Source organism: Stegodyphus dumicola, chromosome 3 (assembly GCF_044657685.1).
Source record: "Stegodyphus dumicola isolate Sdum_Otavi_A_Nest chromosome 3, ASM4465768v1".
In the NCBI taxonomy this organism is placed as follows: Eukaryota; Metazoa; Arthropoda; class Arachnida; order Araneae; family Eresidae; genus Stegodyphus; species Stegodyphus dumicola.
The window spans coordinates 242887355-242900104 of NC_140770.1; the positions used below are offsets into that span (position 1 = coordinate 242887355).

The 12750-nt window shown below is 32.3% G+C and overlaps 1 protein-coding gene across 2 annotated transcripts in view; it reads left to right on the forward strand.

The window, feature by feature from the left end:
- The window catches only part of abs (ATP-dependent RNA helicase abstrakt), a 72221-nt gene that overhangs the window by 37879 nt on the left and 21592 nt on the right, over window positions 1-12750 (forward strand). For both annotated transcript variants that reach the window (XM_035358443.2, XM_035358450.2), the window contains 3 exons: window positions 147-283; window positions 1512-1674; window positions 4864-5067. In XM_035358443.2, the coding sequence (XP_035214334.1) occupies window positions 147-283; window positions 1512-1674; window positions 4864-5067 (504 nt within the window). The remainder of the gene's footprint in view (window positions 1-146; window positions 284-1511; window positions 1675-4863; window positions 5068-12750) is intronic.

Consider the following 12750-nt stretch of genomic DNA (forward strand, 5'->3'; position numbering starts at 1 on the left):
TCCAAAATCGAATAGTTATCATTATTATTTAAAATTACAAATAAAAGAATGTATTTTTCTGTTTTTATTTAGCAAGTCACTCAGTTTTTGATAGAGTAAAAAAGCTATTATCATGTTTAATTGATTTATTTTTTATTTGCTTTCAGAGGGAGCTTGCTAAACAAACATACGAGATTTTATCGTATTATGGCAAGTGTTTATCCAGTGAAGGCTTTCCAGACTTAAGATGCTGTTTATGTATAGGAGGCACTTCAGTGCGTGATCAGTTGGAAGTAATCAAGAGGTAATCTAAAAGGACAAGCTCTTTTTTTTTTTTTTTTTTTTTTTTTTTTTTTTAATAAATGTGGGATATCAAACTTTAAGCAAAATTATTATTTGATTAGCGGAAATATTTTATTTCTCTAGAATAGAATTTCCTAAACTATGGGTTGCAACCCCAAATAAAGCTGCAAATCGAAGTTTTGTGGTTGCAAAAATTCAGTTCAATAGTTGAATTTAAAGAAACTGTATTCATAAGACTTTTAAAGAAATTACATTAATTGACATTAATAAGATTATTCTTTTAAAGACATTGCATTAATTTATATTAATGTGATTAATTACCTCTTATATTAAGTACAAAAGGAATTTTTAAAGCTATCTAGCGATTCAAACTTAAAACTTGAGTTTTCACAAAAATTCTTGATGAATTCTGAATCGGAGTTAGAAATAAATTTCTCTCTATTTCTCAAATGACATTAAATGTTCTTCTCTCTTCAGCACTACATATTTGTATGAAACTACTTTTTCATCTTTAACATTAATTAAAATCAAATGTTGAAGATGCTTTATGTCCAGCAGTGTCAAAAATCAAACCAACATTTAATTTGTCATGCAGAAGAAAAGAAACACATCTATCTCATTAGAACTGTCTTTAATTCTTGCTTGCTTAAAATAAATCCTAAAATTAATTCTTTTTATATGTATATTGTTTACCAAAGAAGTAAATTATTTATAAGAGGAAATTTATTTTAATATTTTTATTTTGTATTTAATATCTGGGGTCGAGAAAAATATTCTCAGTGATAAAAAGGAATCACGATTGAAAAAGGTTTCAGAAGCCCTGCTCTAGAAAATAGAACTTTTATAAATGCCCATAGCATTTAATGTATTAATTTAATAATCAAATATCAGTTGATGTTCATAATTTGTTGAATTACTTGAAAATTCAACAAATTAATATAAATAAAAATGTATTAAAATCCAGTAAGATCTCATAAGTCACTACAAGACAGCTTGAGGTTCATGGCAATGTAATTTAGAGTAAGATATAACTGCATCTCAGAAATATTTTTGCACACATTTTGCTAATAAAAAAACCAACACACTTTATCCATCGAAAAAATTATATACAGCCTATAAAATGTTTCTGAATATCTGTGGGGGATATCACATGTGAAGATTTCATACCAAAATAAATGACTGTATGATTTATAGTAGTTTATTTATTTACATATTTATTATTATTGCAGAGGAGTTCATATAATGGTTGCTACACCAGGTAGATTAATGGATATGTTAGACAAAAAGATGGTAAATCTGAACATATGCAGATATTTATGTTTAGATGAAGCTGATCGTATGATTGATATGGGATTTGAAGAAGATGTCAGAACAATTTTCTCTTATTTTAAGGTTAGTAGTTACAGACTATTAAATAGCTTCAAGCAAACTATGAAAATAATTGCATGAGAATAGTTTGAATGTGCTTTTTTATGATATATTTATAAACTTGTAAACTTTTTCTAATGTTAAATAAAAATTTCAGTGTTTTCTCCATAACAATTCCTACTCTAAAATCAAAAGGGGGTATGTAAGGGAATGCTGATAGATGTTTTAAATTTTGTAGTTTATGTATTCAGATAGAAAATATTTAAATTTTATCCAGTAACAAAAGAATTTCAGATAAAAATTATTTGACTAATCTGTTTAAAAAATTGTTGTTATGAAGAAATATTTCAACAAAAGCCTCTTAGATGTACATGTAGCCAACACAGAACACCTTTTATTTGATATTTCTGAAGTTACAGCAACAAAACTATTACAGAAGTTGTTTATATTTGATCAGATCTTTTTTCTGCTTTTGTTATGGTTGTTTTCTTTCAAAATGAAATGAACTCAAATGGAAAAATGAAGTTCCTAATTTCATTTAGCATTACCTCCCTTCTTCTATGCTGTTACATGTTAAAAAACAGATCAGTTTTATTTTGATTATATTATTATGACAATGAAGAAATTTTAAAATAAATTTTAAAAAATTCAATCAATAAAATTCTGATTCTGTTTTATTAAGTAATGTAAAACACAAAAAGGTAAAATATATAAAATGTAATTTTTATTATATTTATGAAATTTAAAAAAATTGTTTCTTTAATATTTTATAAATTTTGTTTATTTTACCTTTTGTCTGTTTATCTTACATAATCAAGAATATATTGTTAAATAAGTTACAGAATTTTAAGAGAATCTTTTGCATGAAAATTTCAAATGATGAGAATTCAATCCCCTTCCCCCCTAAAAAAAAAAAAAAGTCATATAACAGCAGAATTGAAAGTCTCCTATTTTGCTATAGTAGCAGTTTGTTGTGGTTGATGAGAAAGAATAAGGAAACAAAATTTATTTGCTTAAATCTCTGTGCAAATGATATCCATATTTTGTATATGAGTACATGTTTATTGTGCTGAAAATAAATGTTTCAAAGCAATAATGTTTTTCTCTGAATGCTGATGGGCATTAAAAAAATAAAAACTACTATTGATGTTTGGTTGAAATTGTCCTGAGCACCACAATACAGGGATAGAAGAGATCACATGTTTGACGTCACAAGCTCTTTGCATGCCCAGTAAACAAGTTGAGAACCATAAACAGTCTGGAGGCTATTCATTGTTAAATAGGGTTGTATAAAAAGCATCATGGTGAACACAGATGCAAATCATTTTGCTCAAACACAGCTCAAAAAACATAAATAGTGCATTTGGACCAGGAATGACAAAAGTAACGCACCATTTGCCATTGGGTTGTCAAATTTCATTTTGAGGCAAATCATTGTGAAATATGCCTTTAGGCACTGATTAACATCATGTTTGAATGAGCTTCTCGGGAAAACTGTAGAAGCAGATATTTAGAATAGTGTTCTCGCCATAGCAAGTTAGACATGCCACACTGTTGTTCAGTGGCTTACAGTCAGTAAGTTGAAAATGTGAGACTTCTGCATATGAGTTCATACAGGCCATTAAAATTCTTTGTCTGGAGGTGTGTCCTCCTCTTAGTAAAAAGAATAAGTGAAAAGGTTTTCTGCATTATATTATCAGTTCAGATGAAAAATGGATCTGCTAAGACAGTTTTAAATACTCAAAACAGTGGTTCGATTATGATCAACATCCATTGTCCAAGATTTCCTAAACCAGCTCCGCACCTACAGAAAGTGTTATAGTGCTTTATGATGAAGTGGTGAAATAACTTTCTCAGACCTTGTTTATCTGCAAGCATCTATTAGTGGTCAACAGACATGATATCCTCATGCTACAAGACAGTGTTTGCCCACATGTCGCACAGAGAACATGTCAGCCTTTTCATGAGTTACACTAACTTGCAGTAATACTTTGTCACCTACTGTATTCCTTTGCCTGCTGACTACCAATTCTTCAAGCATCTCAATCACTCCTTGACAGGGAAATTTTTCCCTGATGTTCAGGCCATGCAACATGTTGAGGACTTTGCATTGCAGACTCCTGACTTCTTTTGCTGCAGAATTCAGTCATTGCCTGAGCAATGGTGTGGTTGCAAGCATAAGTACTTTGATAAACCAGGTACCATAGTTTTCATTTTCATGGTGTTGGAAAAAGGTGCACCTGAAATGGACATTTCATTCTAATAGTTGACTATTAAAAATAAACTAAATGCCTAAAACAGGAATATAGGTATTACAAAAAATGCAGAATGGAGTAAATCTATATTGAACATCAGTATATTTACAATCAAAGCAAAGCCAACTTGAAATACTAGAAAATGTGGAGTGATCAGTTTATTTATTGTTTTTTTGTAGTTCTTCATCTTTAAGCATTGCTTGAAATAAATGCTGTTTCGTATTTGGAACATTATTACTATTTTATTCAGTTTAGCTCATATTAATTTAATTGCCTGTATTTATTGCTGTATGATTGTCTCCCTTGTTTCAGTTTATTTCATTAGAAGTTAGACAAATGACATGCCATTATTAGTTTGCATTTTTATTCTTTGCTTCTGTTTCAAAATGATTGACAAAAAAATTGAAAGAGTTGAATATGATGGTTTAAAGTAGAATTTAAAATTTGAATTTCTGCTTTAAAAAGAAAAAAAAGGTGTTTCTGTAGGATTGTCAAAATTAATGAGCTACCAAATAAATAGATCAAAGTAAAAGAGTTTATTGGCAGGACAATTTCAAGATACCATTAATTTGGGATTATATTAATTTAGTTAATAAAGAATTTACATAAATCAAATAAACATCAATTTGATAAAATATTTATGTCTTGCATGAATTAGCAAATGTACACTAGTTATGTCTTTCTTGTGTTTTCAGGTTAACTTTATCCCCAGTACAGATTTAGATATCTTAAGCAGTTACAGTGTGTAATGTTTTTTAAGCGCATTATTTAAATTTATGGTGTATAGTTTGGGTTCTTATTAAGCCTAAAAGGAATATGAATTCAAAATGAAAGTTAGTGTAAGTTATTGGAAATTTCTGAATAGTTTCTAAAATGTATAACAGTAGTATTTTTTTCCTTTTCTTTCTTCATCTTCCCCCCCCCCCCATTTTCATTTGGAATGTAAATATTTTTATAGGGTCAACGGCAGACACTTCTTTTTTCTGCAACTATGCCTAAAAAGATACAGAACTTTGCACGGAGTGCTTTAGTGAAACCTGTAACTGTGAATGTTGGGAGAGCTGGAGCTGCTAGTGCAGATGTTATTCAGGAAGTGGAATACGTGAAACAAGAAGCGAAAATTGTTCACCTTCTGGACACACTTACTAAAACTCCACCACCTGTATGGAAACATTTTTGAATATTTATATAATAGTAATTAAATTTAATATAAAGGATATTTAATAATTTGTAGTGAAATATCAAATTGTTTTCAGTAATATAAATATTTATAGAATTTTAAATTATATTTATACTTCATTTTCCTTGACTACATCCTGATTGAATAATATATTTTCATAACTGCCAACTCTCTTATTTTCAGTGATAGACCAGTTTTTACAGAAGTTTTTTAGCTAAAGTAGCAAGGGAAGAATTGAAAAGTAACAAAAAGTAGTGCATGATGTCAGAGATTACATGATTTTTTGTGACATTATAGATTCTGAGCTCACATGACCTCTGACATCATCATAAATTCAGTTACCATGTATTCCATAAGCTACAGACTGTAATTTGATACTTGTTCATTTTAATAATGTATATTAGTAGTTTTAAATTTAATCTTTAAGCCAGAGTGCTAATTTTCCTTTGTTTAATCTCCATTTCTTTTTTAAGTTATTATTTTTCAATTAATTTGTTCATATCAATTGTTAGGTGCTTTCTCACATTCGATTGTTACCACTGTTATGCTAATTCTTTAGAATTCGTGGTTCATTTTTCTTTGCGTACATTCTGATTACCTTTACATAGCTTGCAATAAGCTTTTGTTCTATTTTTATTCTTTATAACCAGTTCTTTTACATGGATATTAAGTTAGTATTTTAATGGGTTGTGCTTCATTTTTCCACATGGCTCATAATTCATTGTTTCATCATTCATTTTCCTTAATTAACACAGCAGCTATAAACTGATTTAAATTTTGGAATTCTACTCACATACCAAGCAAAATATTAAACATAACAGATAATCAAACAAGTGGAAACATTGGCAACTGATGTTGAAAACTTAGTCCACATGTATTTTTGGGCTGCAACTGCAAAATTGTCAGTTTACCAACATTTATTTAGACCTAAATAATTTTTTTAATTATAAATTAATTTTAGTAGATGTTTTATATTAATTTATGCATATTTTATGATACATTAAAAACCTTTCAATATAGAAAAAAGTTGCACAAGGAAAAGATGGAATAAGTGAATCTTTGTAGCACAGATTGTCAAAAATAGCAAATTTGCGAAAAATTGCACTATTTGGCAACATTGCGGAGGAAAGTTTTTCATCACCTCATCTCATCTTCTAGTAGGTCACTAAATTTCCCTGTTTCTAATTTTTAGCCTTTCCTAAGAAAACTCTTTCCCTGCAATAAATTAAATTTGAATTCGTGAACCTTAAATTGTGCAAATACCGTTCTGTCACTTCTAGTGATTTTCAGTGCAAATTTATTAAATTTTAATTGATCTGAATTGTGTTACTATTTTGTAGACATTTGTAGGATGTTAAATGAAGACTAAACCAATGTCTATCAGTTAATATTTGTGTTTAATTTTGTTTTACATCAAGAAATAGTACAATAATGAGTTTACTCACACTATAGTGTCTACATTAATTATTAATTTATTATACATTAATTATTAATTTTATTTTAATTATATTTAAAAGCCCTGTGATAAATAAAAGACTTTTTCCCTCTCTTCAGGGTTTTCTTAATATAAGAAGTGTAAGAAAGTGTAAACATAAGAAAATTACACAACTTAACACAAATTATATATTACTTGTTAATATATTTTGTATTAGATTCATACTGTACAAAGTCTCTAATCCGGACTCATTGGGACTTCGGCGGTTCCGGATTTCGGTTTTTTCCGGATTATAGTTCATCAATTTAAATCTGGTAAGATGGCATGCATAAATTATAAAATTAAAAATATGAAACCATAATTTATGAAATAAAGAGCAATTATGATCTAAAGGGTATCAAAATTTACAAAAAAAAAGTTTAATATTTATTTGTTTACTTTATTAAACATTTCTTTCAATTCAAGTTGTTTAAGTTACTTGTTTTATGTGCTAATACTTTCTCTTTAATTCTATAAACAGACATAATTTCCTGTTCAGTTACAAAGTTCCGCTGTTCAAGTCCTGTAATTGCTGTGCCGAGAATACTGACTAACTTGTCAATCGAAATTTTTTCGTTTTCACTAACCTCTCTGTCACTTTCTTCGTGCCTTTATCCATTTTTTGCAGCGATTCCACTTTTTGTTTGATGGATATCGAAACATGCTTTTGCTTTGTAGATCCTTTGGCAGTTCCAGAATCAGAAACTCTTTTTGACATAATTAAAAGTTCAAGCTTACTTTTTATAAAATTGCTCTAACAGTCTGCAAAAAATAATAAGCCGGATCCAATTAGAAAATTAAGGAACAACGCAATCTGCAACATTAACTGAAATAGATAATTAGATAATTTTAGCCAGCTTATACTGTCTGTTATACATTAAATGCGTATGCGTAAACGTATTATGCGCATGCATAAATGCATATGCGCAGAAAGTTTGTAGCTTTGAGGTTTGAATTATATATCATTCTGGATTTTGGACATCCGGATTAAAGACTTTGTACTGTATTATAAGTAGTTCAATAACCTGAGATGTATTTTAAAGTGAATTTAGTTCAATCTAGACCTCTTTTGAAATAATGTCACTATGCAGAACAAAAACCTTTTGAAAACTTCCAGTTTTTGTGTGAACACCTTCCATTTTTTTCTGGTCCGCAGTGATACAATTCAGTGTCTTAGGCATCCCACACATTCCACTAGATTCAGATCCTGAGAATATGTGGATTACTCCATCTGCTGGATTCCTTTGCCCTCAAAATAATCAGTCACAAGTGCAATAAGATGGACACAAGCATTATCATTCATTAGTAGGAAGTTATTACTAACTGCAGTCCTAAGCAATGTGACATATTTATCAAGAACCTTTTCTCTGAACATTTTAGCATTCATAGTTGCATTGATAAAAAGTAGTCAACCATTTAAAAAAGTCAGTTCAACCATTTAAAATGCCTGCCCATATCGGGATTCTACCAACTTTGAACTGACGCCTTTCTCTGATGTTTTCAGGCTATTCATGTGTTTTAATCCCTTATTTATGTGTCACTCTTCAAACAAAAATAAAATTGTTCAGTAAAGAGAACTTGGCTCCAGTCCTTGGTACTCCTTTTGTGAAGATTTCTGCAGCAATGCAGCAGGGCATATTTCACAGCCTGATTAGTAGATTACAAATTCTGGGGTTTCTTTGCATACAGCTCTCTTTTATGCAGCCTATCACGTATGATATATCTGTATAGTCAAATTCCTGTAACTGCAACGAATTCCATTGAGACGGCTGACATAAGTTGTCTGTTTAACAATCATTACCAAATAATGGTCCTGGCAGTGTGTTCTGACAAATTTGGGTCCTTGACCTTGTTATATGCTTATACAGTAGAAGTCCAGAAATCTGCAAAGCTTGGGACCAGAGGTTGTGCGGATTTTAAGACTTTTTCAGGATTTGTGGATTTCAGGACAGAAAAGATAAATCATGATATTCAGACTAAAAGTGCAAAATAAATAAGGCATATTAGATACATTTAATTAAATTATTATATACATTATTACAATAATTTATTATATGCATTAAATTATTATTATACAAGGGTTGGGGCAAAAGTCAAGGCAACAGTTTTTTTTCTTGTAGATATGTGAACGGATCGCAAAACGTATATGTGTCATGTGCAAGTTCTGCAGGCATAGTGTGTATGCAGAACAACAGATGGCTCTGTGGTAGCAAGGGTTCTGAAATCAGTCAGTTGGTGAGTGACGTGCGAGATGGAAGTAACCAGTGTTGAGCAGCGCGCTTACATCAAAATAGCCGTTCTCCGAGTAAGAAATGCGATGGAATGTCACAGTGAATTAGTAGAACCCTTGGGAATAATGTCCTACCATATCGTACAGTAGCACTGTGGGTAGGATAGTTTCAGCAAGGATGTGTGTCAACCAGTGATGAGCAACGTTTGGAACGACTGGCGTGTGTGCGGATCGACTTGGCACGTGCCATCATCGAGCACCTCATGAATGAAGAAAGACAGAGTACAAAGTACACCTCATGGATAAAGAAAGATGGACATTGCTGGAGTTAGAGAAGGCAAGTGGCATCGAGAAACGCACCGTCGACAGGATATGGCATAATGAGCTAGCGTCAGAATCCTTCCCCAGTCAAATTGATGGTGATCGTCGCGTATGGCGTCAGGGGTGTCATTGTTTGCCACTTTGTTCCTCATGGCAGAGCAGTGACTGTACAGGACTTCCTGGTGTGACAGGTACAACGTGGCTTTCGGTATAAACGTCCGGATCTTGTGGACAGTGCAATAATTCTGCACGACAATGCAAGACCACATAAAGCAGAGTGTGTACGGCAGCTACTCCGACGTTGGGGATGGGAAGAATTGGAGCACCCACCATGCTCTCCTGACCTTTCGCCCTCTGACTTTGATCTCATTCCCAAGATTAAGGAACTAATACGTGGTAGGCGTGGAACACGAGAGGCCATTGCTAATGCTGTGCGCTAGCAGATGACCCGATTCACACATGGTGCAGCAAATGCTGAGGCTGATGGTATTCGGTGCCTCCCACATCGTTGACAGCATGTGGTGACAGCAAGAGACTACATTGAGGGTCTTTAGGCCCAGGTTTGTCATGTCAACTTTATGTGTATTGTGTTATCATTCTTTTGCACGGTGAAGGCTATATTGCCCCGTATACTACCGTAATAAATTCGTGTGTTACGATATTTCAGTGCTATTCATTGTCCACACATGTAATTAAGACCTTGTCCTTTCGTCTGTATATGTCATATTTTTCAACCGGACTGGTATCTTCAAGTAAAAAAATAGTTGCCATGATTTTTGCCCCAATCTACGTATATATAAATTGATTATTCATTTACATTAGTGATTACAGGGATATTTAAAAGCATTAGGGATGTATTCAACAGACAGATAAAAATAAGGGATATTAATAAAGCATAAAGTTTTTTTTTTTTTTTTTTTTTTTTTTTACATGTTTCAAAAATTTTTCTGATGGAGGTTTGTTTTAAAACTTTAGGGTGCTCCAGAATAAGTTTTTTTTTTTTTTTTTTTTTTTGTAAATTAGATAGAGTCATAATCTTTTGCTCTGTGACACAACTCTGTTGTTCTAAAAATTTTAGAGATTTTACACCGTGTTTCGGACCTTCATTAAAAGATATTTTCTCACTTCTATCAAATTCCACTATCTGTGTTGGTGTCAGAATTGTCTTCTTGTTGTGGAGAGTCCAAAACAGAGCCAATGATTTCATCATCAGTCATCTGATATGCCAGTGTTGGCTCATCTGAATGCATCATCCATTCCGCAATGTCTTCTTGCAAAGCCTCCTCATTTATTCTTTCTTTCGAATATAAAAGCAATGCTCTTGCTTTAACCCTTGCTGCAATGATGTATTTGGGGGTAAAAAAGGGGCCATGACATTATCACATGTTAAAATGATTGTATCTGTATGTGCAGAGCAGTTATCGAAAAATGGTAAAATCTTGCAATTTGATGGTAACCCCACACTGCCTTGCAGCCTCCTTAATGAAATGCTCCATGAACCATTCAGTCATAAGTTGTTTTGTTAACCAGGAATTTTTATTATTCCTGTAAATCACAGGTAAAGATTTTACTCCTTTCAGAGCTCTGGGATTGGTGCTTTTACCACTACCACTGGTTTACATTTGTAAGTTCCAGCTGCATTGCTGCATACTAAAATGGTAACCTTTTCTTTAGTTTCCTTCACCCCTGATGGTGCACTTTTTTCGCTTATCACAAATGTCTTTGTTGGCAAGCATCGCCAAAAAAGTCCAGTCTCGTCCATATTAAAAACCTGTTCTGGGCTAAGATTTTCTTCTGCCATTAACACTGAAAATTCATCAATAAACTCCTCTGCAGCATCTTTATCTGCTGAAAGTTTTTCCTCACATTCTTTCAGATAACATATACCGTGTTTCTGTTTAAATCTGTTTCGCCTACTGCTGCTGAAACCGCACGGCTCCACTATTTTTAAATCAGATGAATATGCTTTCCCTTTTCTCTCAGGAGCAGTCCTGAAATTGGTACCCCATTCACTCCACTGCTGCCGGAACCACTCGTACAAGACAGCATCGAAGTTTGTCAATTTTACCTCATGCAAAAATTTCCGGCTTCGGATTCCAGTGTTGGAATCGCTGTTGCTGTAAAATTTCAACAGCTTTTCTTTATTTTTCTGTGTATCATGCACAGTCTGTGTCTCAATTCCATACAATTCTGCTGTAAACTGAGGAGTAGCACTTGCCTCCATCTTTTGCAGAATTTCCACTTTTTGCATTACCGTCAATGCAACGTGTTTACATTTTTCAACATTGCAAGCAGTAAAATCATGAGTGCATTTCTTATCTGTCATTGTATTAGTAAGCGCTGAAATTTAAAATATTCTTAATCTATCCTCAAAATATCTGAATAAAAAAACGGCAGCACTAAACAATCTTGTAAAGTAACAGAGCTCAGAAACTGCAACAACGGGAATCATGAACTTGAAAGAAAAGTTGAGTGAATTGTCTGCTTTTTTACTTCGATGCAGATTGAAGGGAAAAAAAACTTTTATCATGATGTCGATAATTTGGTACTTCCGTTATGACTTATTATTATTCTTTGACGTCATTTTTCGTTAAGTATTTTTTCTTCGTTATTATGTACTCCATGTTGCGGTTTCCGAAACTTTTAAACTGAATGTTTATATTTTGAGAGGCAACGCAAATTTCAGGAGTTGGCGGATTTCAGGTCGGCGGATTTTTGGTATTTGAATGTATCACCACTGTTTCTAAACTGTTTTCAGATCCTTGACATGATACTTTTAACTACTTTAAGTCTTGAAAGACTGTGTTAATGGATGTCTCTTTTCCATTCTCCCAATCACATGTCATTTCTCATAATCTGTCAGATGCCTTTTATATATATATATATATATAAATTATATATGATATATTTCACCTCCTACATGCAAAATTTGTTTCCAACGACAAGAATCCTTAAAATTAGAATCTTAAGTACCCCTTGCATCCCTTTTCATATGTGCCAAAAGAATGGCTGAAAATATTTGCAGGTTTCTGTGTAATGAAGGTGAATCCCATTGGATTACATGACAGCTTTGATCTAGAGCTACCAACAAACTACTTTTCATGGATTTGCATAGAGCACCTTTCTATAATTTTTCTCAACTGTGTATATTATCCTATTAGTATGTATGGTTATTATGCAGTTGTGTAGTATTAGATTGTCTTTTTTTATTACAGATAAAATATAAATTATTTTATAAAAAATGTAAATAAAATTGTTATATAAAAATATAATAAATGTACAGCTTGTTGAATTATCAGTTAACTAATTAGAGAATGAGACATTCAGTCAAATCTTAATGGTAAAAGACAATGTCTTAAGAGGCAGATTTGAGAAAAGCAGATATTGCCTTTCATCAGTATATGGTGCTAACTGTTGCAGTGTTGTACATATGTCAGAATTTGGCTGGATTATCATCCAAGGCTAATGTCAAATTCATCACCAGAGAGAGAGAGTTGAATCAAACTGCCTGAGTAACCATAGCAATACCACATTAGAAGCACTGAAATAATCTGAGGCTTCAAGCTATGAAGACCATCTGGTCCTTTCTGAAGGAGAATGAAAGAAATTTCTGTAGGCACTTTTTGAGGCAGAAAAAATA